The 25,353-nt window shown below is 47.6% G+C and overlaps 10 protein-coding genes and 2 non-coding genes across 12 annotated transcripts; 2 read left to right on the plus strand and 10 right to left on the minus strand.

Annotated features, from left to right (window-relative positions):
• The first annotated feature begins 1 nt into the window (after window position 1).
• SPPG_08936 (uncharacterized protein) lies at window positions 2-1,311 on the plus strand. The gene has a single exon (XM_016757085.1). The coding sequence runs from the start codon at window positions 383-385 to the stop codon at window positions 776-778; it is 396 nt and encodes a 131-aa protein (XP_016612071.1). The 5' UTR covers window positions 2-382; the 3' UTR covers window positions 779-1,311.
• A 732-nt stretch (window positions 1,312-2,043) lies between these two features.
• Window positions 2,044-2,877, minus strand: SPPG_01479 (snoRNA-binding rRNA-processing protein IMP3). Its single transcript, XM_016749797.1, has 3 exons — window positions 2,697-2,877; window positions 2,250-2,637; window positions 2,044-2,184 (listed from the first exon to the last, which is right to left on the minus strand). The coding sequence occupies exons 1-3, from the start codon at window positions 2,831-2,833 to the stop codon at window positions 2,161-2,163; spliced, it is 549 nt and encodes a 182-aa protein (XP_016612072.1). The 5' UTR covers window positions 2,834-2,877; the 3' UTR covers window positions 2,044-2,160.
• Window positions 2,878-2,978: 101 nt separating this feature from the next.
• SPPG_10028 lies at window positions 2,979-3,050 on the minus strand. Its single transcript has one exon. It is a non-coding gene; the product is annotated as a tRNA-Glu (tRNA).
• A 267-nt stretch (window positions 3,051-3,317) lies between these two features.
• On the minus strand, window positions 3,318-5,853 carry SPPG_01480 (uncharacterized protein; the record flags this gene model as incomplete). Its single annotated transcript, XM_016749798.1, has 7 exons — window positions 3,318-4,658; window positions 4,720-4,791; window positions 4,855-4,953; window positions 5,018-5,149; window positions 5,210-5,293; window positions 5,361-5,771; window positions 5,848-5,853. 7 exons carry the CDS (start codon window positions 5,851-5,853, stop codon window positions 3,318-3,320), a joined length of 2,145 nt encoding a protein of 714 aa, XP_016612073.1.
• A 371-nt stretch (window positions 5,854-6,224) lies between these two features.
• Window positions 6,225-7,497, minus strand: SPPG_01481 (pyruvate dehydrogenase (acetyl-transferring) E1 component, alpha subunit; the record flags this gene model as incomplete). Its single annotated transcript, XM_016749799.1, has 2 exons — window positions 6,225-7,157; window positions 7,231-7,497. The coding sequence occupies 2 exons, from the start codon at window positions 7,495-7,497 to the stop codon at window positions 6,225-6,227; spliced, it is 1,200 nt and encodes a 399-aa protein (XP_016612074.1).
• Window positions 7,498-7,754: 257 nt separating this feature from the next.
• On the plus strand, window positions 7,755-9,697 carry SPPG_01482 (proteasome regulatory particle lid subunit RPN6). Its single transcript, XM_016749800.1, has 7 exons — window positions 7,755-8,577; window positions 8,644-8,749; window positions 8,811-8,955; window positions 9,024-9,180; window positions 9,248-9,338; window positions 9,401-9,469; window positions 9,542-9,697. Exons 1-7 carry the CDS (start codon window positions 7,898-7,900, stop codon window positions 9,557-9,559), a joined length of 1,266 nt encoding a protein of 421 aa, XP_016612075.1. The 5' UTR covers window positions 7,755-7,897; the 3' UTR covers window positions 9,560-9,697.
• Window positions 9,517-12,756, minus strand: SPPG_01483 (small GTP-binding protein domain). Its single transcript, XM_016749801.1, has 17 exons — window positions 12,558-12,756; window positions 12,420-12,478; window positions 12,258-12,339; window positions 12,050-12,192; window positions 11,891-11,992; window positions 11,701-11,820; window positions 11,539-11,640; window positions 11,371-11,479; window positions 11,189-11,309; window positions 11,033-11,117; window positions 10,820-10,968; window positions 10,584-10,761; window positions 10,387-10,503; window positions 10,193-10,324; window positions 10,053-10,124; window positions 9,862-9,986; window positions 9,517-9,799 (listed from the first exon to the last, which is right to left on the minus strand). Exons 1-17 carry the CDS (start codon window positions 12,595-12,597, stop codon window positions 9,655-9,657), a joined length of 1,881 nt encoding a protein of 626 aa, XP_016612076.1. The 5' UTR covers window positions 12,598-12,756; the 3' UTR covers window positions 9,517-9,654.
• Window positions 12,757-12,857: 101 nt separating this feature from the next.
• On the minus strand, window positions 12,858-12,929 carry SPPG_10029. The gene has a single exon. It is a non-coding gene; the product is annotated as a tRNA-Glu (tRNA).
• An 89-nt stretch (window positions 12,930-13,018) lies between these two features.
• Window positions 13,019-15,548, minus strand: SPPG_01484 (uncharacterized protein). Its single transcript, XM_016749802.1, has 2 exons — window positions 13,561-15,548; window positions 13,019-13,507 (listed from the first exon to the last, which is right to left on the minus strand). The coding sequence occupies exons 1-2, from the start codon at window positions 15,458-15,460 to the stop codon at window positions 13,095-13,097; spliced, it is 2,313 nt and encodes a 770-aa protein (XP_016612077.1). The 5' UTR covers window positions 15,461-15,548; the 3' UTR covers window positions 13,019-13,094.
• Window positions 15,549-15,687: 139 nt separating this feature from the next.
• SPPG_01485 (uncharacterized protein) lies at window positions 15,688-17,284 on the minus strand. The gene is made up of 4 exons (XM_016749803.1): window positions 16,879-17,284; window positions 16,637-16,734; window positions 16,118-16,565; window positions 15,688-16,041 (listed from the first exon to the last, which is right to left on the minus strand). Exons 1-4 carry the CDS (start codon window positions 17,083-17,085, stop codon window positions 15,925-15,927), a joined length of 870 nt encoding a protein of 289 aa, XP_016612078.1. The 5' UTR covers window positions 17,086-17,284; the 3' UTR covers window positions 15,688-15,924.
• Window positions 17,285-18,259: 975 nt separating this feature from the next.
• On the minus strand, window positions 18,260-21,801 carry SPPG_01486 (proteasome regulatory particle base subunit RPN1; the record flags this gene model as incomplete). Its single annotated transcript, XM_016749804.1, has 13 exons — window positions 18,260-18,295; window positions 18,360-18,649; window positions 18,706-18,832; window positions 18,905-19,168; window positions 19,238-19,407; window positions 19,470-19,571; window positions 19,636-20,465; window positions 20,529-20,687; window positions 20,747-20,968; window positions 21,028-21,155; window positions 21,223-21,387; window positions 21,447-21,503; window positions 21,661-21,801. 13 exons carry the CDS (start codon window positions 21,799-21,801, stop codon window positions 18,260-18,262), a joined length of 2,691 nt encoding a protein of 896 aa, XP_016612079.1.
• Window positions 21,802-22,032: 231 nt separating this feature from the next.
• Window positions 22,033-25,222, minus strand: SPPG_01487 (L-asparaginase, type I; the record flags this gene model as incomplete). The annotated part of the gene is made up of 15 exons (XM_016749805.1): window positions 22,033-22,401; window positions 22,464-22,563; window positions 22,630-22,844; window positions 22,898-23,266; window positions 23,325-23,414; window positions 23,498-23,504; window positions 23,565-23,654; window positions 23,713-23,875; window positions 23,939-24,082; window positions 24,145-24,208; window positions 24,276-24,333; window positions 24,406-24,511; window positions 24,595-24,936; window positions 25,006-25,038; window positions 25,099-25,222. The coding sequence occupies 15 exons, from the start codon at window positions 25,220-25,222 to the stop codon at window positions 22,033-22,035; spliced, it is 2,274 nt and encodes a 757-aa protein (XP_016612080.1).
• Between the last annotated feature and the right edge of the window lie 131 nt (window positions 25,223-25,353).

The raw sequence follows: 25,353 nt of genomic DNA on the forward strand, positions 1-25,353 counted from the left end.
AGTCTACAGCAACATCGCTTACCAAGCTCAGTAAGCTGAACCAGCAGAGGAACGCGAAATGAACCGGCAAGTGGCCCAGAGTTCTCCGCCTGCAAAAAGTCCGAGAGCTCGATCCAAGCCCATAAAGGCCAAGCTCTGAGACCCTTCAAAGTCTAAACGGGACGCATCACTGCCCTCATGCTTCGTGCATGCCTTGAACTGCTGCGCAAACAACAATCGGAGCACGATACACTCGACCATGGGAACAAAAGCCCTTTATTTGCAAACGCTTTGCTCAACTAACTCATCCACTTGGAAACAAGTTTGACGCTGCACTACGAAGAGAAGATGCACTTATTGAACCAGTGTGCGAGCGTACCATACAGCGTTGGCTTGTCCCTTTATGCTACTCTCCAAGTTCACGACGCTTTTGGTGAAGTCGGTTCACCGTACTACAGTTCTAGTTGTGAAGAAGTTGTCTTCTTCTGACCTTGCTAGGTTGCATGGTTTGCAGTCTTGCTCTCCGTCGTATGAGGACTACACCGCATGCCGTAAACTGATGCTCGTTTGCTTCACATTGGAGCAATATAGCATATCTGTCGCTGCCTTCTGGCAACCAGGCGAATCTTTCGAACTCAAAAGTATGCTATCAAACTACGGAAACACTCTAATACAAACCGGACATTACGGTCAGCTGAAGTGCAATTTGCATTTTGCATCCAAGACCCTCTTAGGCTTCGTCACTTGGCAAGGCAACCTTCATATTGGAATTGAGAGGTCGAAGTCATTACAAATATGATACGATTACCAGATGGAAATATCCATTGGGAGTAGCAAGGAATACTAATCTGTGGTACGTTGAATACGGCTCGAAGCCCAGAACCCAGGATTACTCTTATACAACGATGTGAATGAAGGATGAAACCTAGATTACAGAGCTTCTCCCATGAAATGAATACTTGGCCCAATCGCAGGAATGAACTCGCTCCTTTGACTTTTTTTGCTGGCATCGCTCTTTCTGCCTTCTAGGCTCAAGTTTCCTGCCAAATCCTCTGAATTGTCTCAAAATATGCTTCTTCGCTTGTTTCTTCTGATTGGCATGATTGGAGGATTATAACTCAACCACGATGATGGGGCCATATGTGGTACGCTTGTGTTAGATTTATCAGTAGTTCTGTAAGCGGAGAGTCCTGCATTTGGCCACACCAAGAAACGGGAAGAGAAAACTATAGTAAAAATATCCGGCTATTTCCGCATGATTATGGAGCGATTGCGACAAGTATAGTGTGAGGAATCGCCCGAGAATGTTCTGACCAACAGCTTGATCCTTGTCTCCAACACGACTGGTAATACATTCGTACCTGTATCCTCCCTCTTCTATACTCTCCTCCGCACATGATGGAGATGCTCCCACTTCTTATGACTTCGGCCGCCAAAAAGCCGTTCACTCCCTACGCCCTCTTCTTGCCATGAAGGTCAAGTTAGTCGAGTCCCTGCCTGATAAGATTGTCAATTGGAACTTCGAGCAACCGAGCCCGCTCGACACCGCAGAGATCAAGATGAGAGGCGCATCGCCGGTATTGCTTTTCACTCGACAGGGATCACCGTGATAGCAGGCTCAAATTGCAGTCCTCCCACAACTTGCCGATCTTTGATGAGCTAATTCTACTTTGTAATGCATGAGAGGAAACTCCACGGCTAGTCAGGTTCACGTTGAGCCTCGATCAGACATAAAGCGGTTCAGCCTTGCCCTTTGCAGTCTATTATTCGATGATGCACCAAGCAGACAGATAACTTTGCTAGCACACTTGTGATGATATAAATGCTCTGACTGTTCTTCATCGCTAAATTATTGTAGCAGCTCTGAGCTCTCCGCGCTAATGCGTCTCCCGCGCTACCATTCCCCAGAAATGACGATGCTACGGTAACTTCAGCAGTGAAGAGAGGCCAGTTACACATAGCAATTGGGCTAACGAGAAGATATGCAGCGAATCTCATAGGAGTAGCTGCTGCTCGATCAAATAATTAATCAGAATTTGAATGGTCTTTCATGACACTGCACTTGGGGGAGCATGGAGTACAAAAAGCATATAATTGAAATAAATAACTCAGGTATGTACAATTCAGGACCTCCAACGCTAACCGTCGACGTGATCGCATGTCGCACTGTCGTATAGAACACTACAATAGGTCAAAGTCGTCCAGCTGGTGAAGCAACGGTATCAGGTCTCCATTAAGATACGATAGATCAACCAGAAGTTAGTTCCTACCTTGTCGTTATATTTCATAATCTTCCTCTTGATCTTGGAAGTATCGACCCAGGTTACAAAGTCTTCCATATTTCTCGTGACAAGATATGCTGGGTCTGTCACTGTTTCCGGCCCTACTCGCACATGTCCCTGCTCTACATATACAACCGCTTGCTTCACCGTTTCTGCCATTTTTAGGCGCACCATGACCACTGGAAGCCTACGCCTACAGAAGGCAGCCACAGTAATCTTTGAGCACTGACTTAGACTCTTCTCGGCAGTCAGGACGCCCATCTTGTAGAGCTTTTCCAGTAATGCATCTGTCATCTTTACGCGGACAGGATCGCGAGGGTCCAATAGAGAGAGTTTATTTGCCAGCTTCGTTATTTGACCACACATTTTGTTATATCTGTGTAGGATGAAAGGTGAGCACCAAAATATGCATTGTTTAGAGAGTACACAACAAACTTTATATAGTCCTCTCGCTTCTGGACGTGGTATCGCCGCATAACTCTGGTCTCGTGAAGCGACTGATCGGACTTCCATTGTAGGAAGTCCACCTTCCGAAGCAGCTTTTTCTCGTGGTACTTGAATTCTCGAACCATTGCGGATGAGCAGGAGGGAGGGTTGGAAGAGTGTTGATTGCCGTTGACCACCTTCGTCAGAAGCAGTTTCCATCCAGCACGTGAAAAAACAAATTCTTGGCACAGTCATGGTACAATGAACAAAAGAGAACCAAGATAATGGGTACTCCGCATCGGGGAATCGAACCCCGGCCACCGCGGTGAAAGCGCGGGATCCTAACCACTGGACCAATGCGGACGGTTCGTTCGTCCTTCGGAATAATCAACATATGTTTTCAGGCTTCCCGGTACTCACAGCTCCTTATGGCGGCATTTGTAAATATCATCGATTCATGTTTTACGTCCAAACCATTTAATTCCTCGCTCCGCCTTGTTGTCTGTGGGTGGATAACTGCACACTTCAAGTTGCCGACTAAGTGTATATTCATCATACATCGTAAGGTTTTATCATTACAATCAAAATTTAACCTATCCAAAACTATCTGAAAATCTCTGCCTACAAACGTCATTTCTGGGTGTGTCGAGCTTCACCATTCGGCACAACCCCAGGGCTCACCTTCGCAGTAGCATTCTTGGGTGCTGTGGCGAGTGGTGGTCGCTGAGTTGACTCCTCCACTTGTCCTGAAACTCTATCGCGCTTTCCCCAGCTTCTGCCGGATGTTCCCACGGCACCGCCGTTTCGCGATGGTGTAGGACTGCTGGCCCTCGATTCGTGCTTCGATGCGGACGCCGCTAAATCATTGCCGGAACTACTTTTACGGAGGCTAGACGGTGGAGTATGAGGACGGGATCGCGACACGCTGGACATGGTTTTGCTGCTTCCCGATGACACTAAATGAGGATTCGATTGTGACGTACGCCGGAACCTGGGAGATGAAACTAAGCGAGTGTTCGAGCCTGCGATCTCGCCCCCGGTCCCCGTGATTCCTGAAGAAGTAGAACCGTGATCAAGGACGAAAACAGATGCATTAACAAATCGCTCTGAAATCTCGCGCGACATGGAATCTAAGAATCGGGTGCCATTACAAATGAATGGCTGTCCCGTTTCTGCTTCCATCGCCTGTACACCCTTTCTCAGCGCATCCTCCATTTTTAATAGTGTAGGATAGCATGTCTTGCGGAACTTCTCCTCTTCCACAAGACGGAACGACGGTCGAAATAGCCTTTTGGGATCGGACGCAGTTTTCTCAAAATCAATCATCTTCTGGATAAACGCCACTCGATCCTCCACCATCTTGAACAAGGACCGGTGCACTTCATAGCGCTTCTCTAAGATTTCAATTTCCTGACATAGAATCTCGACAGTCAATGGCGAATAAGGATTGTCTTTAATGTTATCCATAAATCGTCTGCGTTCATCATGCGGAACATGACATTGCTGCCAGAGTGTCTCAGCCCGCTTGAGCAAACTGTCAACTTTCTCCTCCATGTTTTGCTTCCATTTTACACGCAAATCATCAGATATCGCCGTGTACTCATCGATACATTCTATGCTTCTCCGAAGGGCTTTCCTGTGGCTTTTCGGGATATCCAGTTGATCCCAGAAGAGCTCGATTTCTCGAATCAAGTTGTCGACTTTTTTCATCAACAGCTCATGTTCAACTCGAACGCGCTCACTAGCATCCTTGAGCTCGCAAATAAATTTGCGCGACAAACTCAAGGGTGGCCGGATGCCTTTCGACACTAATGCAGATCGAATATGCTCGGGCGAAAGAATGGCAATTGAAACGCCGTCGCACAAGTTGTCTAAGGGTGATCGAAATGGCTCCGGTACCGACTGGGAAAGTTCACAAGAGAGACATAATAGTTGCGCTGCTGATCGGCTGAGAGCGTCTATGCGTAACACCTGAAGCCAGTGAGCTATCGGCACGTTTTTGTTAGAAGAAGTGAGCAAGGCATATGCGTACTTTCTCAGTTTCAAGTTCCTTCAGTATACGGCGTGCTTTCTCAAGACTACTCAGCGTCAATTCCGAACTTGGCTGTAAGAAACGACGGTCAATCATAGCACTAGCAGATGCAAGATATTGAGAGAATCCTGATACCATATTATCTTCATCCTCTTCAAAATCTTCCAATTCTTCGCGAAGAGCGACGCATTGGTTCCAAATCATTTTGTGTTCTTCCTGGCGTTGTGATATAAGCTGGCAATAGATAATCTTGGTCAGTACAGTGGATGGTAAAAGCAGCAAAGTCAGCCAGGTCTACCTGACGTAAACTATTATGCTTTTGTGCTAGTTCTCCGCGTTGTAGATAGATAGAGGTTATTGGTGCATGAGAATCTCCAATATACTGATCAAGGCTCTCCCCTGTGGTATCACAGTACGAGCGTATCTCACTCTGCACTTTTTAATGTCAGAGGTATTGTGAGCCTCCCTCATCCTTGGCATAAGCACATACCGAAAGTCTCTCAATCTGGAGTATTACTTCCTCGCGCCGTCTCATCTCGTCCGAAATCATTGCTTCAATAATTTCCTTCAAGCACTTGTAGGCAATATGGATTGGCGACTGAAATGAACTGCTACAGATCTGTACCAAGCTTGCATCATACCTGGAACGACCGCTCGCGTTCCGCCCAGCCAGACGGTCCATTACCGAGCATACTCAGGGGCGCCGCCATGCCGGCTTCACTGCCTTCCTTTCCATCAAGCACAACAGGAGTATATCCACTATCCTCGTACAATGCCTCTTGCCAGAGCTCCTCTATCCGAACGAGTTTTGCTTTGACGTCGTTCAAGGACTCAAAGCTAAAGCTATGCACGAAGCTGGCTGTACTATCACTATTTCTGATCGGCGAAGCATTCGGCGCGCGTTTGTGAGGTGTCTCTTGTTTGGCAGATGCCCGAGGGGGAGAATAGAAGCGGGTCGCACCCCGCGAGCTTTGCGAGAAGCTAGGAGAAGACAGAACTCGTTTTGCGACTTGCGAGACGGTTCGAACTGGTGGAGAACTATCTGCAGATGTCTGAATATAGGATCTAAGGTTTAGACGCTATCCTTTTGCTGAATTATAGCTTGCACAAAAGAACAAAGCAACTCGCCAGCATTTTATTTTCCTTTGTAAGGTACGCGTATGAGGTCCAACGCCAAACGCGGCGGTTTTACGGGAAAGCTCAATCACTAAACTTCTCACTCAGCAGTGTACTGTAGTTGCTAAAGCTGTCTATGGTGCTGTTGGTCCGTTTCAGATATTTTTGTTAAGCAAAGGTGTGAGATCACTCTAGGACGGACGCGACCTTGGGACGCGACGGACTATGCTCAAGAACACGTGACCGTAGCCTAGCGATACGCTCTGCTTGCAATTCAGAGCTGTTCAACATATTCATTCACATCTAAACTTTCCCGGAGCTGAATATTACATGCACCATCTTGCAAAAATCATGAGGAACAACGTCATTGTGATTTATTGCGCATATATTTAGGCGTAACGGTGAATTTCATCTGGGGTGCATCCACGCAGGAATGGAGGTTCGTTACCCTTGCTGTAAATGTCGGTAAATAGTTCCCCCACATCGGGCTCAGGGCTGGCTTTCGCGTCTGTCACTGCTTTGTCAATCTCCGTTCGCACCTCCTTGTCAATTTTCTTCAATTCTTCCTCCGACAAAATATCCCGCTCAAGAATCCTCTCCTTCAACCCAGTAATCGGATCATTGGTCGAGCGCATGTGTTGAATTTCTTCACGGGTACGGTACGTAGTTCCCGGGTCGGACATAGAGTGTCCACCGTACCGGTATGTGACCATTTCCATGACAAGAGGCCCTTTTCCAGAAAGAGTCCATTCACGTGCCCATTTTGATGCCTCTTTCACAGCTAGAACGTCCATCCCATTGACCCGAATACCAGGGATGTAGTCACCGCGCGTATAGTACTTTGTCGATGCTGCTGCACGGTGTGCAGAGGTACCCATACCATACATGTTGTTTTCGCAAACGAAGACAACAGGAAGATTCCACAGCTTTGCCATGTTGTATGCCTCAAAAACCTGCCCTTGGTTTGCGGCACCGTCCCCGTACAGCGCAAATGTCATTGTTCCCTTGTTCAGATACTTTTGGGCAAGGGCAATCCCTGCACCGATAGGTACCTGCGCACCGACAATACCGTTTCCGCCATAAAATTCGTGCGCAAACATGTGCATTGAACCACCCTTGCCCCGTGAGCATCCATCACGTCGACCCATCAGTTCTGCTAATATACTCGTCGGAGAGGCACCCCGAACCAATGTGAACCCGTGACAGCGGTACGCCGTAATGATTGAATCGTCTTTCGAGATCCCCGCGCTCATCCCAGTGGCAACAGCCTCCTGGCCCGTCGACAAGTGGCAGAAACCCCGAATCAACTTTGCTTTATAAAGCTGTTTGATTCAGAAGCAGACATGATCTTAACATATGAAGATAGAGAACAGAAGCACTTTTATTACGAGGTACCTGGTCAGACGCGGTCTCCAACCGGCGGATGACCGCCATTGTCCGGTATAATTCGACCAACTCATCTTTGGTTGCGGTGGACTCAAGAGGGATGGGGCCACAGTTGTGATAGGCATAGTGGCTCTCGGGAAAGGTAAATGTGTAGGTCTCCTCTGCGCGGGGGACGGCAGTTGTCGAGAACAGCCGGGGTGCAACGCTGGAGGGTGTAGCGCGCATGCCGATGGAACGCGCCGCCGATGCCGTTCGTGCTAGTGTGTGCGTCAACATGGCGTTTGCACAGAGCGCAGAAAGAAAGACTGGGAAGAGGCTCGTCGGCACTGCAGCAACTCAATACAAAGAAAACAAGTGCCGAATATAAAACTGCGGCGACGACGACAACTGACGGCAGGACAATGGTAATCGATCGATGACCCGTCGGATAGGGTGCACTAAGCCAACAGTCTAAGCCATGAGTGTACGTCATCAAATCAGACCAATGAAGAACCTGTGGCGCTGCACTCACGCAGAGTCGTCCTGCCTGCACGGATGACGCGTTCAAGTGCATTCAGAACTTGTCGAGATTTGCAGACAATCATTCTTGGAAGCGCCCTTATTAATATTGCGAGCGACATCTTTGCACCGTGATCTAAATTCACTACCATTCAATTAGCACTATTCGCGAGAAAAAATGTCTGGCGGGACACTAGCCGATTCCCTTACGCAAGCCGATGAGCTGGCCAAGACGTCTCCGGACCAGGCCATCATTGCTTATCAGAACCTAGTCAATGATGCCACAGGGGGCACCGAGGAAGAAGTTAGAGTCAGGGAGGCCGCCTTTTTGAAGTTAGGAGAGCTTTATCGGGATACTAAGAGAGCGCAGGAACTGGGACAACTCATTCGGGCGTCGCCGTCGTATTTGGCCAACACATCCAAAGCAAAGACTGCCAAACTCATAAGAACGCTACTCGATCTTTTTGCGGATATCCCAGACTCTATTCCTCTTCAAATCGACGTGTGCAGGGAATCCATTCAATGGGCCCTGAACGAGAAACGCATATTTTTGCGACAGGCGTTGGAGACTCGGCTAGTGGCTCTTTATTTGGATAACAAATCATACTCGGATGCCCTTACGCTCATCGCATCCCTGCTAAAAGAGTTGAAGCGATTGGATGACAAGAATGTATTGATGGAAGTTCAGCTACTTGAAAGTAGAGCCTATCATGCCTTGCGCAACCTGGCAAAATCGCGTGCAGCGTTGACCTCAGCGCGTACATCAGCCAATTCAATTTACTGCCCACCCTTGATGCAGGCTCAGCTTGATATGCAGTCAGGAATCTTGCATGCCGAAGAGAAGGACTACAAAACAGCGTAGGTGGAATGGACCACTGGACGCAATGATGGGGGCTCCTTGCGAATCACTCTTTTCTTCTCTAGATACTCGTACTTTTACGAAACATTAGAAAGCTTTGCATCACAGGATGACAGGCGGGCTGTCCTCGCTCTAAAGTACATGTTACTGTGCAAAATAATGCTGAACCTGGTGCGTGAACCAACCATCGCTTGTCACCCATATCTGAGCGAGAAATTCATTCTCCTTCAAGTCAGAAGATGTCAATGCTATTGTAAATAGCAAACTGGCCCTGCGGTATGCTGGATCTCAAGTCGAAGCAATGCGCGCCATCGCAAGCGCCCATCAAAATCGGTCCCTTCTAGAGTTTGAGCAAGCTTTGGCAAAATACAAAGAAGGTCAGTGTCCGTAGGCAAAGTCCGGCATCTGCTGTAGATCCTAAAAATAGTATGTTGGCGTCCTACAGAGCTAGGAAATGATCCCATCATACGCTCCCACCTGGCTGCACTGTACGACACCTTATTTGAACAAAATTTGCTGCGAATCATTGAGCCCTTCTCTCGGGTTGAAATCGCTCATGTTGCTGAATTGGTGAAGCTTCCTACAACGTCTGTCGAAACTAAGTGAGTGGTCTGTGTGGCTAACGTTAAAGAATCGTAGAATGCTAAAAAGTCAATCTACTGTCCGAAGACTGTCCCAGATGATTCTTGATAAAGTGTTTAGTGGAATTCTGGATCAAGGAGCCGGATGTCTGGAAGTGTTTGATGAACGCGAGGCAGATGTAAGATCTCTCACATGTAACCTGGTTACGATGTATCTTGACGCGTACCGTTCCGATTCTAGAAAACATATGAGGCAACGCTAGATACCATCAAAAACATGGGTCACGTGGTGGAATCGCTTTACGAGAAGGTATGTCTCGTTTTTTGGGTGAATTTCCTGGATATTTTGATAGACATTTATTCTCTGGCTACTCGTTTTCAGGCAGCTCAACTAACATAGATAGGCTGTGTACTTCACTGGGATAATATATTTTCTGTGGAACTCTCATTGAAATACTCTCAGTATGCAATATTCTCTATGGATTATGCAGCTGTTCACGAACTCTGTTTAATATTATGTAAGATCCGGTAACCCAAAAATCCTGCCGCTATTATTGCTGCTACGGTAGCTGTTAAGGTAACATAACGCACCACTCGTAAGTTGGCCGGTCCTCTGTTTGTTCCTGGGATCGCGACGCCGCTGCGAATACAATTGTGAATAATCCAAAAATGAAAATAGCACATTGCGAAGGAGTGACTTACGGTTCCATCGCAACGCCAACAAGCATTCCAAAGAGCTCCGCGGTCACATTATCCTTTATTGATACACTTATTGGAACCGCAAGACCTAGTCCACGACAATAGGCATCGGGTTGCATATCATATCGCTAGATCACAAGGGATGTCATAATCACGTGAATGCATCTCATGAATAATCCAGGGATGATGCCCACCTGTGGCACAAGATCCGTGTCACTCTTGGTAGCCACGAAGACGCATGGTAAGTGGTCAATCTCATAGCGATTCTGCAAGAAAAAAGCACGATTTTGAGAAAATACAGCTGGCAGCGGAAATATCAGCCATCAATGCTTACCCTGAGATTGGCGACATAAGCAAAGGAGTTAACGTCTCCAGAATCATATAGAAAACACAAAACATCGCATGCCTCTAGTCTCTTTCGGTTCTGAAGCACTTCAGAGTCAAATTTTGGCCCAAATTCCTGCATCTGAGTTTGCAAAGATGCTTTAGTCGAGTCCAAGAATTGTGTCTCTGGGATCATCTGCTTACCACCAAATACTTCTCCGCCCCACCAATTTCCACAGAATTTACGACGGAATACGATCTGGTGGTTGGAACGTATGGTTCCTCAAATGGCTTGTTAACTAGACTTCGTAACAAGGCTGTCTGGATATGGCAGACGGGATATGTCAGTCAATTTCAATTTCATTTGCCATGATTGTACCCCGAAACTTCCTTTTCCGCACCTTGCCTGAACCTGTGGCACCAAAAACGTAGCACAGGAAAACGTTCCGCTGCACTTTGCCTCGGCGTCGGTCTGCTTTTCGTGGGCGCGTTACCTTCAGCGCAGTCGTCGTATCTCCGTTATAGCCCAAGTAAGCCAGGTAAGCCAGAGTCGTCTTGTGATCCAGTAGAGTCGTCATACTACCGGCGAAGTCTTGTAAGAACAAGAAGATTTCCAACTTTCAACACAGTAGCCCACCTCCATTGCGCAAGGAAGCCTTGAAGGGTCACAGCACCAGACTCGTCAGTAAGTGTCGTCTCCGGGAAGCCTGTTGATTCCCACGGATTTCCAGGTGCCGTAGAAAATAATTCGGCCAATTCTGCTTCTTTCAAGGCACCATCTTTATCCTGATAGTAGATTACAATTTTAGCACATGTATGTTGTGGTCAGAGATATCCCGAAATGGTTCACCTGATCAAATGTTTGGAATAGATCAATGAAGAACTTGTAGCCGTCACTACTGAGCTCAACAGAGCCACCCGGGGTAATTTCGTATCTGGACGCATGCCATAAGTTCAACTCCAACACATAAAGCTGGAACCGAGGAGAGCTTATGAGTCAACTTACGGTGGGCAGAGGAACTCTTCTCTCAGAGACAAATCATCGCCGTAACCGAAACGTCGCAGTACTGTCCAGGTGGTTTCCAACCGCCCGCGCTGTATAAACAAAGTATGCAAAAAGAGGAAGCCTATATATGTGGAAGCATGAATGGGTGTCCTCCGGTGAAATTGAAAACGGGTGGAACTTACCAATCTCGGTAAGGCCATTATCTACCACCCCTTCCACCTCGTTCTCTCGGACAACTTCTTTAACGCTCTCTAGTTCCTGTCTTTGAAGCGGAGCACCAAAGCACTTTGTCTGTTTTCATTCATTTATTAGTATGCCAGTCTCTCAACACCTAGGATGTGACGATTAACCTGAAACTCGTTAATTTCCTCGTCATTTAATATTCCGTCCTTATCAAGGTCACACAGTTTGAAAATGCGCCTTAGTGCCTCTATACATGCGGGTTTCAATGTCTGCATGTAGGTTAATCGTTAGCTGCCACAGTATATCGCATTTCCTACTAGAATTCTTACATGCTCGCGAGAGTCATAGAGAGGCGCCGTCGGGTGAAGGACCGCTTTTTGAGCAAAATAGAAGACTTCCGACACGTTCAATGGCTGTTTTGCCGAACATTCGACACATGTTTCTACTTCCTATTTACCAACCCTGGCTAGTTAAAAGAGTGCATACCGGATAGTTTCCCACCAGTTATGTGTTTCCTACCTTGAACTCATTCATGATCGGCATTATTTGTTCCTCCAGCGCCTCATTCGTGATATCTTTCCCTCTTACGTCAATTTTGTTTCCTACAAGCACTACTGGAACCTGTAAGACTAATAATCAGCATAATTCCATCACCTCCTCACACAATCTTTATCTTACATTCCGTCCTAACTTTCGTATGTATGGCAACCAAAAATCGCCCACGTGGGCAAATGTCTCCGGTTTGTTGATAGCGTATACAATGCAAATAACGTCCGCTCTTCGCACTTCGGTATCAAGCTGCTCTCTGTTTTCAGGCCGGGCTGAATTTGATGCGGTCAGATATTTCAAGTGGCAAAATAGGCCGGGCCAAGACGTTTCAACATACGCGAAGAGTCGACAATGCGGGTAGTCACTTTCTCACGCGTCCATTCTGGAGGGATTGTAACTTCCGGTACAACGTGCTGAATCTAATGAGAATCAGAGGCAAACGCTTTTTGAGCATCCAGCTGGTAGAGGCGTCACGACTCGGGTTTCTTAGATTTCTTACATTTGGAACAAATGTCTCTTTGATCAGAGACGTGATAAGCGTACTCTTTCCCACTTGCTCTACACAACAGAATCGGATAAGCCGACTGTGACATCGCAGTGGTACACCCAAATCCCCTCAGAATACTTCATATCTCACCATCTCCAACCAGGAGGATGCGGACTACTTCGCGCATCATTTTTCAAGATCTTGCTGAATGCCCGAGAATGTATGCGTATGCCAACGGGGACACGGGTAGCCAGCAAAAATGCCCGTACGAGCAGAGACAAGCGACCCGCTGACTCGACGTCCAAAGCCAGATTGCGTTTTCAATCCTCGACAGTGGGTGGCAAACAACCTGCTCATTGAACCTCTGACTCACTCACCAGCCGTACCACCAGGCGCGGCACAGTCATTCTCAATGTTGCATGCAGCGACAAGTCAAACAGTCAAAAACAATTCCGCATCGGGGAATCGAACCCCGGCCGCCGCGGTGAGAGCGCGGAATCCTAACCACTGGACCAATGCGGATCACATCATCGCAGAGCGCCCATAAACTTCAGATGGTTATTAGTATTCTTATTAAGTTCAAGCCTGACCAAACACTGTTGGAACTAAATCCAGAGGCACAATGAAAGTATCGTCTTGAAATATCAAACTATTACTCGCTACAGCTATGGGCTAATTGATAAAGTTCTAAACTTCGGACTCCACGTCCGATTTGGGTCTATGTAATACGTACAGTAAAATTCCCAACACAATAAAAACTGCCGACGCTAATCCAATTGCAATATACAAATTCGCAGAAGACAATCCTGAGAAGCGCAGAGACGTACCGGCAGCAACCAGGTATGCGGCCAACAGCTTCGTTCGATGTCTTATCAGAGATTGTCCCAGATTCTTGCGGTCAAAGCTAAGGCTATTGCGGCTATCACCCAGGAAATGCGCGATAGACCCCGATCGAAAGAACTCACGCCAAGGTCGCGATCCCAATGCGTCGGGATTTACGGTTGGTGCTTGGTATCTGTCGTGGTAAGGATCTTGCTGTGCCAGAGTCGCTGCGGAGCCTTCTTCTTCTTCTTCGTGCACACCATTTGGGAGGTCGATACCTGTTGCAATAGGATTAATCATAATTTAGCAATTTTGAGCTGCCAATGCATACCTTCGCTTTCCAGGACTTCCGTTGGTATCTCAAATAGTGACGCATCACCAGTTTCCAAGGCATTCAGCTCAAACATCTTCCTAACGCAAGCTCTCTGTAGAAAGTCATCATCCGTTCCAATGAAAACAGCTTTATAAGTGTCTCGTAGATCAGCGGTTGATGGACTCAGGCCGCCTTTTCCACTTTTGCTCCTTCGATTACTCCTACTGCTTCGCACAAAATCTCCAATGCTCCCCCGATGCTGGGAGTCCCTGTTTACATGTCCAACTGATCGAGAACGTAGCCTATTCATTCCATCCAGTCCATTGCCAAGGGACGCTGAAAGTTTGCGTGCTGCAAGTCTCCAGCCCTTTGCTTGATCCTCTCCGGTAACGCTCTCGTGTGATGCTGATTTGACATTTTGCAGCTCCGCCTTCCACGCTTCCATGTCATCCTCCTGACCTTTGGACTGTTCAGACAATGTTCTTTGGACTGTTCGTTGCTCCTCCTCGTCCGCTACTTTGGGGGGCTGCTGATGAGGTGAGAGAAACTCCACTCTTTTTGATGCACTATATCTATTCAGCATGTCTCCTGACGTGGAGACAATGGAAGGCTTCCGTCTAGACTCCACGGGACTTGGTACCTGTCCAGTCAAGGCGTCATCAGATTTGCGGACGCTTTCCATGGTCTTTGGGCGAATGATCAACTTAAATGTCGGAGTATCTGGGGTGCCGCCAGTACTCCCCCTTCTGAGAGCGGTGGAAAGAAACGTGTTCAATTCGTTCGGTGACGATAGACGTCGACCCGTGAGTCCTGAAGAAGGGACCTGTAGAGATCCAGCATTCAACCCATCAGGAGTGGAGACGAATTTTCTCTCCTCATTGCTTGCACCAAGTGCAAGGTGCCGTTGAGCGGGCGAGCTAGATTGGTCACAGCTGCTATCTCGTTGACCAACAGATGATAAAGATGTCACAGAAAGTGATGTATGAAGGTCGTTCATGGAAACTGGCAAATCGGCCACATAGGACGCCATCCGAGAAAGGTCGGGTGCACTTTTCAATCGTACCTCCTTGTCAGGAAGCTTCAAATTCTCCAAGCTGGCAGACCTTAAACTTTGGAGATTCCCTGTCGCCCTGCCGTCCCCGTCTCCTTTTTGCTCCGCCTTCTGTTTGACCTTTTCTCTGCGGTCCTTTAACTGCATCTTCAATCGTTTGGTCAAAGCGTCCTGTTCAACCTTTCGCTCCCGTTCTTCACGCAGACGATCCAAAGTCTGCATGATGGCGAGGTCTCCTCGGGACGCACGAGAAATTTCCACTTTCAAATCCATGCTTCCCTTTGTGGAGGCAGCGGCAATTCCTTGGAGGTCGGCATCTACTGGTCCGGCGACTTCAGCCACGCGAATCGACGACCTTCTACTTCCCAAGGAGTTTCGCATCAAGGTCGACATGGAGCTCCGGCGCATTTCACTATATGACTGCCGTCGCGACGTGGTTGAAGGACCAAGATGTCGACGACCTTTCCAGTCTGCGTCCTCTCGATCGTCATCCTTTCCGTCGTCGTGTGCCTCCACTGCAAAGTATCGGACATCTCCCACAATTTCCGTGTTGGTTAACGGATTCAACGCATATAGCCTGAATAGATATTCTCCCTCCTTTCCAAACTTCCTGAATATTACTTTGTTCAACTGATGGGCTGAATAGTAAAACATTCGCCCCTCCACGGTTTCCACCCGAGCTAGAATAAGCGTTTTACATTGTCGCCTGTGCGCACGGATGAGCTGTCCTAAAGTCTCGAGAGTAAATGGCTCCTCGGCTGATAGTGGTAGGGTATCAGTGCATGTAGAACTTCCTGGTGTTGTAGAGGGAATTTGGTCCAAAATCTGAAGAGTACCGAGAGGTTGCGTGTCGTTTCCCCCAGACATCGTTAGAGAAAGAATAGAGGGCACAATCTGACTGCTCGCCTAAGTACTGGTGCCCTTAAACTCCAGTATGCTTCCAAAGATGTCTAACGCAAGTATGATTACGATTCTCTGTCATGCTCCCCTCTCGGCTGATATGATCCCCATTTTATGCCCCAGTATTGTTCACGTCGAGCGCCCCCGTCATAACATCATTCAAAAGAAGAAAGAGCCTGGTCATTATTTGTCCCTAAAAGTGGAAATTGAAGCATCTACCAAACTACACAGTATCAATTTAAAGAAGGAGAATTTTCCAATCATTCCCTTCATCATCATAGTTTGCCAAATTCACAGGCATGTAAACAAATAAATGGCTCTGGTAAAACCTCATGAAGCTTAAGATATCCGAGTTCAATCAATCTTTTTTTTTTCAGGTTGTTTTGCGGCCTTTTCTCTTCAATCAAATACAGATGTTTAACCAATCGTCGTCAATTCGAAGATGATGCTAGCATTGCGAATTTATGTAAGCAAAAGTCCCCACTATTGTCCAGCGACGACTTTCGTTTTAGTTGTATGTTGACGAGCGCGGATTGCTGCTTCATACGCTAGGGAATATGAGTATTATTAGATTTCACCTGGATCGTGACTTAAGGACGTAAACAGGGTGCTGTATTCGCTCACCTCAATTTCCAGGACTGCCTGCCGCGATAGCTCATCGAGACCACAAAATCGGTGTATTGGTTTCGGCGGAGATGGCGGGGTCAGGCAGTCGTTAATAGGAAGCATACCATGGTTATCATATTTGAATGATAGGGTGGAACGCGGTGGAGGTGTCAGCATCCGGACAGGTTGAGCGTCTCTCTGTTGCACGGTTCTCGCACAAACATCTGCGGAACTTGATGGCAGTCTGGTATGACGAAATCGCAATTTGACCTCCGCGTTGGGGAGAGGAATCCCCTGGCTATTCTGCAGTGATATATTGTCTGCCGGAGAAGATGGCTGTCCTTTCCGTCCTGCAGCTAGAGCCTCCTCCACGGCGATTTTGAAGAGCCGTGACTTCGATCGAGCGCACTTTGAAATGAGATGTGGTGCAAAAGGGAGTAATTGCGGTCCCGGAGTTATGTATGCACTATGATTTCACGCAAAATATCAACCCAGTCCGTAGCATTAATGACGGCAGATCGGAGATATGCCACTTACCAATCGTACTTGGCGAAAAACTGCACCAAAACTGATGCAGTATCCTTCGGGGGTAGAAATGGGCGCTTTCGGGAGGGTATAAGACTTGGATCGACGACCTAAGTCCATCGAGTAGTGTGACTAGTCAGCTTTAGGAAGTTAATAAGAAAGTAAACACGACATCATCTCCTTTCCAGAAAAATCCAATCCAACTCGTGCGCTTGCACTTTCTAATTCATTAATTGAGGCATATGAGCACGCACCTGCGCCGGCCAAAAGGGAGTTGTTCCCACTTTTGCCCACACCAAATCTCCGATTGTCAGTGATGGTATGCTGCTGGGATGCTGTTCCGGCCTGGGAGTATGAACACAACCAAAGATGCTTTCCATCATGAGGCCAGTGTTGGCTGTACGGCATTCGGGTCTAATGGTTGGTCTTGGACGAGGGGTTCGGCGCTTGGGAAGCTTCATAATGAGAGGCTCTTGTTGGGTATAGGGGGCTGGAGAAATCTGCCGATAATGACATACGATATCAAGTCCAGTCGGCAAGATTAAACCATTCTTGAATAAAAAATGTTCATGACAAGGGAAAGTAAAGAGATTCTCAGAGCGGGCCCTGTCAGAGCAAAATTCAGATCAAGTACTCCGAGGATGCTCCCCTAAAACCCGTTTAGAACTAGACAGCTATGTTTGGCCCTCTAATGATTGAGCTGGTTTGTCAATCTTTTGTGGGAGGTTGGCCCGGTATGAGAGATGTGCAAGATCCCTACTTTATCTACTGTGACCGGAGAATTTTCTTTAAATAACCAGATCGCGGAGCTCAAAACCAGTCAGTTCTGGAAGAGAGAGATTGCACAATGCACCAAGTACGAACGTAGACTCTCTCTACGAAACATGCTCTATGGACTTGGGATACAGCCAAAGGCTTTTGCGTAACTGTTCATCGGAAAGTGGTGCATACAGTGCACCCTTCGAACTTGCAATTTAGGGGCATTTGAAATTTAATGTTTTGGCAAGAGCCTTTTCATTCGAAATCTTGTGAAACTTGTAAGATGCTTGCGAATATCTGGAAAGCAGACCATGGTCCCATCGCTAACCCATATTCAAGCTCCGCTCAGCTCAGCCATACCTGTGCCACCACCGCCACGTCTCTTTGTTTAAAAGCTCATCAAACCCGCTGCCAACTCCTGTTCTTTAACATATTTTACCAAAGGTCGCTTATACCTCGTTGCCGTAGGGCGGTCCTTCAAAAAGGTCGCCCGATAACGGAAGATCGTAAATGGCGCGCACCAAGACCGACGTTTTGAAGTCTTTATAATCCTCCTCTCCTAAATGTTACCTAGTGAGGTGGTTCGCTGGCTTCACACATAGAAACATCCCTGTAGCGGTACCCACATTTTTGGCGACACTTGAATAGTAAGGGAAGGCATGGATCGTGGCAACCAGGGAAAGCGTACGTACCCCATACATGGGCTTGTGCGTCAAGTGTTGGCCCCCCACCTGTCCTCAGACCGGATAGTGCCATGTAAAATACGTCCAGGCTGGGGAGTTGAATCAAATGGCAGGCTGCATTACACCCTCAAAGCGTTTACACAGAGTATATTTACTAGGCATCCTGCACCAGCCGATACCCCCACTATCCACCTTATTTCCCTGCAGTCTCCATATCTTCGTCCATGTACTGTCATTAGAAAAAGCACGTTAAAGCCGTGCCATGAGATAACTGACCCATAAGTAATACGCACCTCAGGGTTCTTCTTCAAAATCACAAAGCCTTCTAACACGCTCGCGAGTGGTATCCATTCCTCGCTTGCAAGCTCAGCTCGCTCAGTGTATGCTAGGAGTACAGGGGTGGAGTGTGTCTGGAAGCCAGTGATTGTCTTTGGACGACCAGCCTGACCGACAACCTCCACAGCTTGTCCAACGCGCACTGTCACTGGGAAAGGCTTCAGGTTCTCATCCAGCGTCATTAGCAGGCGAGGATACGCTGCTATGATCAGGTGATACAGTAGATAGTGTCCTCGACCAAATATCACTGCAAAACGCAAGATTAGTCTAAGATATAGCAAAGAAGTAACGCAGAAAACCTACGATTCTTGGCGTCTGTGAATGCAACCAAGTTCACCAATAGCCCAGCTACAGCTACCGGGGATAATAACGTCCGATTTGTGTGGAAAGGATTGATTGTCAACGTGCCTTTACCCATATGCACCAAACCCTGGAAGTAAATCGTTGAAACAGTTATCATCTAGGAACCTTCGTTAGATATATGATTCGCACACATACATACCTGAGCGATTCGGACTATAAAGAGGTGATTTGCTTCCTTGTGGTAATACGTGGCAAGCTGCCGCAGCATTTGCGCCAATCGCGCGTTGTTCGTGCCAGCGCCAACCAAACCCATCGCGAAGATTGCATTGATTGCAACATCTGGGTCATTGTCATGTGAATACTTGCTCAAAACGTCGAGAACATGTACAAGGGGGTTGGATGCGCAGAGTAAGCCTAGTGCAAGTGGAACGGCACGGCGGATCACGGGTTCGCCGTAGTGCATCTACATATCGGCCAATGCTCCAGGTCAGTAAACTGAAGTACATCCAAACTGCGTATATATCATCATTACCAGATGATTGAATGAGCGGAGAGCCATCTCCGTCCCGATATCCTCTCCCATGGCAATCAATGCAATGCCAATGACAGCAAATGCTTGGAAACGGTCGTTCTCCTTCTCAGGGTCGATATGGTCATTGCAGTAATGTAACATTCGCTGGATGCTCAATACGTTGCCGGTGCCTCCAAGTTGGGACGATTCTTAGCAGCTGAAAGAGTTGCTATTCTCAATGATGCAACCTTACCAGCATAAGCACATGTGTCCAGAAGTACCATAAAGGTCTTCGCCAAGGAATTCTCCATCACTTCCAAAACAGCCAATGTAGCGTCTGCTTCTTGTTGTCTTCCTGGAGACAGAACCGTTGCGTAAGATATCCGCGTCAACAACATAGGAGAAACCACATCACCAACCCAAGAAGAGTAATGCCAAGCCAAGTCCCATAAATATGGCGTAAGGATCCTTCAAATCCGACTCATCCCGATCCATCATCAGAGTATGTACCGCAGTGCTGACGACTTCTGAACCTCCTTGGCCCACAAAGATCAATCCAAGGGAGAGTGTCGCCAAAGACGAGATCTCCATTGGCAGCGAATGCTCGCCGACAAGCGGAACGAGAAGATCCATCAGATCTTGTCGCGCCGAGCCTGCATATGCTATACCCAAGCCGACTATCGCCGCAATCCGCAAAATGGTGGTTTTGCTAGTTACGTACTCTGACAGGAGAGCAAGAGCAGGATCGGATTCGTTACGCACGCCAGCGTTCACTAAGCCGATGGCTAGCAAGGCACCGGCCTTGATGAAATCTTCTTGAGAGTACAGATATTTGTCGATCTGGGTCAGACCAATTTCGACATCCCACAGTAGAATGGCGCCAAGTGAAGCAGCAGCGCTCATCATGCCATGCTCTTTGTTCTTGTATATCCAGTTTCCATCTTCCGATGCGGTCATAAGCTTGTCGCTCCCGAATCCGATATTGACAAAAGCGTTCACGAACGTGGAGGCCAAGTTCTGCTTAGCAGAATCGACATTGCCGCCGCCAAAGCCAGGCCGATCTTTTTCCAAATGACTCTTGTAGATATCGTCGGGCGTCTTTGCTTCCATAACATCAAGGTCCCGAGCAAGAGCGAGATAGTTTTCGGACAGCCGGGTATTGTTCAAAATCTCCTGGATATCTTCATCCTCGGTTGGAACATTGATCTGCTGTCTCGCCAGCATAAAGGCGAGCTGCTTTTGCATCAAGCTATGATTGTGTTCCCGTTCAGTATCATTATTGCCACGAATAAAATATGACACAGCAACCTACAGATCTGGACAATCATTGAAATCAGCGCGAATCATTCGCTGGTCGCCCATCCTCATCGAAACCTGTAATGCCTGCGGGTATTGCTCCTGATCGCGATAGATCGTATGTGCTGTCTTCAAACACGCAATGTCATCAGGAGGGGCAACGTACTGCACGCAGCTACGAGGTGGTGTTGATCAGTTACATAATTACCGCGGCCGATAGCAGCTCAGGTGTACCTGATCAAGTACAAGCAAACACGTGCATATGTGTCTTTATCCACGAACTGTGAAAGGTGGTCCAAAGCCTCCAGTTCAAGCATGAGGTCCACCGCATCTGCTTCGGCATTGTGTTTCAACAGAAAGGGAACAATTTCCAAAGCCTGATTCAAAACATGTTCTGTGTCTTCATCCTTCTCATTCAACGCCGCATACTCGCCAATCAACTCGGAAGCAAGATGCCTGCGTACTATTTTAGCACATTTCGTGAAGGTCTTATCGAGCAGAGAAGTAAAACGAACCTCACGTATTCATGCCCCCACGACCCTGCTGGCTCTGCTGATCCAAGTAATCTGTAACGCAAGCTCTCTCGTTTCCCTTCTTCGGCATAAGACATTGATAGAACAGAGAGGATGTCCGCCAGGAATCTCTGCCAACAGAAAAGGGCATCAGATATTATACGGGTAAATTAAACTTGTGGAATGTACGGTTTTCACCTTGTTATCCCCTTCAGACCATCTTTCGTACACTTCAATGAGGGCTTGGTAATGCGGTCTCAGGAACTTGAGAGGTTTTGGGACGGAAGTCATGGACGAAGTCGCGGTACGGATGAGGGTGCGCAAGGTTTCCAGAGCCGGCTTATAAAGGCTGGTATTCGTTTCCTGACATTTTATTCATATGTTATAATCTAGTTGAACTTGGGACGGAGACTGAAACCGACCTTTAAACGTTCAACCAACATCTCCAGCTCTTCCTTCAACTGTCTATCCTCTTCAGACTAAAAGCAACCGTACGTGTTAGCATGCGAGAAATAAGCGGTCCATTCTTCATTGTCCGTTAGTCTCTGTTACTCGGGCCTAGGCGAGATGCCGGATGGCGAGTGCCATTGATGGCCGCGAGATATCTCCAGAACATCCAGAGTTCACTCAACGCACCAGTTCCTCTTCTTCCTCCAGCTTCTTCTTCTCTTCTTCGCTCAACGGTTTGTCTTTAGCAGTCTTTGTGTCCTTGGCCGCCTTATTGGGGTCTTCCGCAGCTGCGACTGGCGCGGTGTCCTTGGACGTGTCTTTGGCCATGACGTTCGCGTCTACAATCCGATTTACAATATTCTCTTAAAAAGGTGCTCAAATACAACAAAAGAACCAAAGTCGGTATCGAGTATGGAGTTGATGGCGAACGTTCAATGGAAGATGACAATAAAGATGTCGTTCGTTTTGAACGTTTGGTGCATTTGCAATGGCCATGTATGTACACGTGATGTGTTAGCTTTGCAAGTCACTTTGCCACACATCTATGTAATGACGCGTCTACTCTTTGATCGCGCGTAATTTCCAGAGACCTGCCTCGAGCAGGTTGACGACCTCGACACCACTATCCCCCAAGTCTCTAGCTTCCTCAAGTGGGGTACGACCCGAAGAATCTGTTGGCTCCAATTGAACCTCAATCCAGGATGGCGTGGTTAGGGAAGAAGTTGAACCAGCTTCCGAAACTGTAGATCGAAATGCTAGGGGAAATGGGGAGGAAGGTCGATGCCACATAGTGGGTGTGCGAGGAGACGGAGGAGGACTATCTATTGAAGAAGGTGTTGGGGTTTGTGTTCGTTTCTGCTCGTTCGCAACTTGAATGGCATAGTCGACAATAAACTGGACAAACTCAGTCTTGTGCTCTTTGGCCGCCTGCAGAAACGGACGTTGGCGAGGAGCGCACAATCGTAAGCAGCGTCCATTGCAAATCTTACCAAATGTAGCGGCGTTTTTCCATCGTAGACAGGCTTATTCAAATCCGCCCCCGATTCCGTCAGTAACTTAAACAGCTTGAAGTCGTTGTTGCTGACAGCACTATAGTGTAAAGTGGGGAACTGTTAGAATCCTCATACTCCTGGGGCACCTTTCCATTTCAAGTACCTCCAAAGCCTGATAGCTGCTTCGTCTAATTCCTCTTCGGAAAAATGAGCACCAGCTTGTCGGAGAAGTGCAATATTTCCTTCACTTCGGCATCGAATGGCATCCCACAATGGTGAATGTCCAAAGCGGTCGCGCAAGTGAACATTGGCACCCTGCAGCAAGAGAAATTCCACTGTAGCCGTTTGGTTTTCACTTGACGCGATGTGTAGGGGAGTCTACCAAATATATCAGGAGCTTCGCTCTGTGGCTCTAAGCAAACTAAACTTACTCGTCCGTCATAGTCTCCTATGTTGATTAAGGGTCTGTAATCGGCAGTAATCACCTGCAGACCTTCGATATCGCCCATTCGCGCTGCCTGACACATCAGCATGGGAATCAAGGCCCTTTCCATACCACCCAGGTTTTCTTCTGCTACATGATCTTTTGGAATATCACCAGTAAGAGGGGTAGCAGCTGGTACTCTTCCAAAAAGGGACATCACAGAGGAAATAAGCCCTTGCATTCCTTGCTGGTATGTAAACCTTTGACGCCGCGACGGCGTTGTGAGTTCCCCGCGAAGGCTTCGGCGGACCAAATTCCGGCACTCAGCGGGAGCATGCTTTTTGCCCAGTAGGTAACTCAATTTCGTTAGTGCGCACTGCACATGAGACAGAATATTAGGGAATGGAAGTAGAAATTCTTGTCTTGCAGCGTACCTCAGGGGTCATGTCAGCACCAGGGACAACCCCAACCTTCAGCAATGCTTTCCCCGTGGCATACAAGTCGGTCACGAGTCCGCGTTTGCACTTCAGTATCAACGAAGCCGAGTTAAGCATTGAAGGAGATATGTCACGTCGAGCCATTTTCAGAGACGTGCAAGAATAAATACCTGGGTACTTCAATCAGTATTACAAGGGTGGTCAGAATGCTGAATTCCAGGTCCACTGGTAACCTACCAATTGACAATTACAACTCCTCTATCGCTCGCTTCCTTGAGAGCCGCAAGAATGTCAGGGCGATTATTTGGCGCGTTTCCGGAGCCATACCTGCACGATGCGTTAAAATCAAATAGAAACACTGTTAACATGACAGCTGAATTCCTACGTTTCTATCACAACGCCTTTAATTGGAGGAGACAAAAATGCCCGCACCGTCGCTTCCGTTATTCCTGGGAACAGGCGAAGTGTTGCCACGGAGGAGTCCATAATCTTATGAGCGCGGAATTTGGCAATTGCAGTGGGTCGAAGAACATCCGGCCAAGAAACATCTGCATGTCCGACTCCCATCATGAGTACGTCATCGTATGACTGGCGGAGAAACGTGTACATGCCTATATTGATACCAACAGAGACGAGTGGACGCAGATTGGGCGAATCGAATGCATTGAAATCAACTGCATCAACTTTCATTGAGCGATTTCCTCTGTACAATTTATTATTAAAGAAGAGTCCGACTTCGGGGATAACGAAGTGACCTGTGCATTCGTGTCATTCTTAGCACAATAAAATTAAGCTTTATGTTTTGATTGATACATACCGGCTATTGTCAAAGCGCCTAATAAATTGTCGACAGCATCGTTTCGAACTTCCGCCAATGGGACCTTTGATTTTGTATATAAACCATGTGACGAAGTGCTGGCATTGAGTGATCCACGCAGAGTCAAATACCTGAGAACCGCTCAATATAACCGTCTTTCCGAGCTCTTCCAGCATAAAACTTAGAGCACTAGCTCGTTGATCAATAGTCAAGTACAACTCCAATTTGATATAAGCTTGCACATCTCATCAGCAGTCCTACCTTGCAGAAAAGCTCATTGTGTCCGTACCATGCAAAACAATGAATGCATCAAAAAGCATATAGTTCACTTCGATGTCGGTCGCGATTTTAACCCAGTCTGTCATAGCTACACGAATGGTTAAGACACGAGACCTGTCAAGCATATCTCCCTTCCCACGATCAGCCGTCGTGGCGTACCTCTCTACATACTCATATTTGACGAGTCCAATAGTGGATCATATTCTAAAATCGAGTATCGAATTCTTTTTCCATACAATGATGGCGGGGTGATCAAGGCAGGCTTCCTGACCCGCACAACGGGGGTGCCATTTATCACCGTATGGGGGGCTCCACGCGCATTGTTTACCTTCGCATGTCTGCCGTTGTCAGCAAGCCTAAGTGGTATATTGACCGCATTCGTTAGCGGAAACTTGTTGGCTTCCCTATCCGCAATGCCCGTTTCTTGCGCATGCTCGGCAAAACCAGTGGGATCATGAAACCGCGTCATTGATGCCAAAGTCTGGGAAAGATAACCGGGGACAGGAAGATAGCCTAGAAGTACTCAAGGTCAAGATCATTCTGGCATGTCTTCAGCCGGATATGTATAAATGTCGCTGATACCGTGCTCTGGAGTGTTCTTCATGCCGATGGTTCCTAGAGTACCATTACTGTCATGAGAAAGGACCTCGACCAGACGCTGTCTCTATCTCATACCTCCTGTGTAGAGAATGAGTACCCTCGAAATATCAGCTGTGATCATGTCGTCCGCCACGTCGGCGGCGACCACCGCGTTCACCGCATCGCTCACAAACACCGTTGAATTATCCTCGGTAGACATATTACAGCACCGCAGAGAGCGAGAGCGGTGGATGGGGGAAGATCCCGAGAGCCTTGTCCTTGTCACCAACCAAGGCCTCGAGTTTTTGAGGGATGCGATAAGCAAATCGGTGTTTCCACGATCGAACGCGC

Source organism: Spizellomyces punctatus (assembly GCF_000182565.1).
Source record: "Spizellomyces punctatus DAOM BR117 chromosome Unknown supercont1.2, whole genome shotgun sequence".
In the NCBI taxonomy this organism is placed as follows: Eukaryota; Fungi; Chytridiomycota; class Chytridiomycetes; order Spizellomycetales; family Spizellomycetaceae; genus Spizellomyces; species Spizellomyces punctatus.

Bases quoted from the DNA above. Each gene is read 5' to 3' on its own strand.
- SPPG_08936 (XM_016757085.1), top strand. From the start codon at position 383: ATGCTACTCTCCAAGTTCACGACGCTTTTGGTGAAGTCGGTTCACCGT.
- SPPG_01479 (XM_016749797.1), bottom strand. From the start codon at position 2,833: ATGGTTCGAGAATTCAAGTACCACGAGAAAAAGCTGCTTCGGAAGGTG. The intron at 2,638-2,696 runs GTTTGTTGTGTA...CATCCTACACAG, and splicing joins AAGCGAGAGGACTATATAAA to ATATAACAAAATGTGTGGTC. The intron at 2,185-2,249 runs GTAGGAACTAAC...TTGCTTCACCAG, and splicing joins TTATGAAATATAACGACAAG to CTGGACGACTTTGACCTATT.
- SPPG_01482 (XM_016749800.1), top strand. From the start codon at position 7,898: ATGTCTGGCGGGACACTAGCCGATTCCCTTACGCAAGCCGATGAGCTG. The intron at 8,578-8,643 runs GTAGGTGGAATG...TTTCTTCTCTAG, and splicing joins GAGAAGGACTACAAAACAGC to ATACTCGTACTTTTACGAAA. The intron at 9,181-9,247 runs GTGAGTGGTCTG...TACTGTCCGAAG, and splicing joins ACAACGTCTGTCGAAACTAA to ACTGTCCCAGATGATTCTTG.
- SPPG_01483 (XM_016749801.1), bottom strand. From the start codon at position 12,597: ATGATGCGCGAAGTAGTCCGCATCCTCCTGGTTGGAGATG. The intron at 12,193-12,257 runs GTATGTTGAAAC...CATCAAATTCAG, and splicing joins CCGCATTGTCGACTCTTCGC to CCCGGCCTGAAAACAGAGAG. The intron at 10,325-10,386 runs GTAAGCAGATGA...TTGCAAACTCAG, and splicing joins GGGCGGAGAAGTATTTGGTG to ATGCAGGAATTTGGGCCAAA.
- SPPG_01484 (XM_016749802.1), bottom strand. From the start codon at position 15,460: ATGTCTGGGGGAAACGACACGCAACCTCTCGGTACTCTTCAGATTTTG. The intron at 13,508-13,560 runs GTATGCATTGGC...CTATTGCAACAG, and splicing joins GGAAGTCCTGGAAAGCGAAG to GTATCGACCTCCCAAATGGT.
- SPPG_01485 (XM_016749803.1), bottom strand. From the start codon at position 17,085: ATGAAGCTTCCCAAGCGCCGAACCCCTCGTCCAAGACCAACCATTAGA. The intron at 16,735-16,878 runs GTGCGTGCTCAT...CGATGGACTTAG, and splicing joins CTCCCTTTTGGCCGGCGCAG to GTCGTCGATCCAAGTCTTAT. The intron at 16,042-16,117 runs GTGAGCGAATAC...CATATTCCCTAG, and splicing joins AGGCAGTCCTGGAAATTGAG to CGTATGAAGCAGCAATCCGC.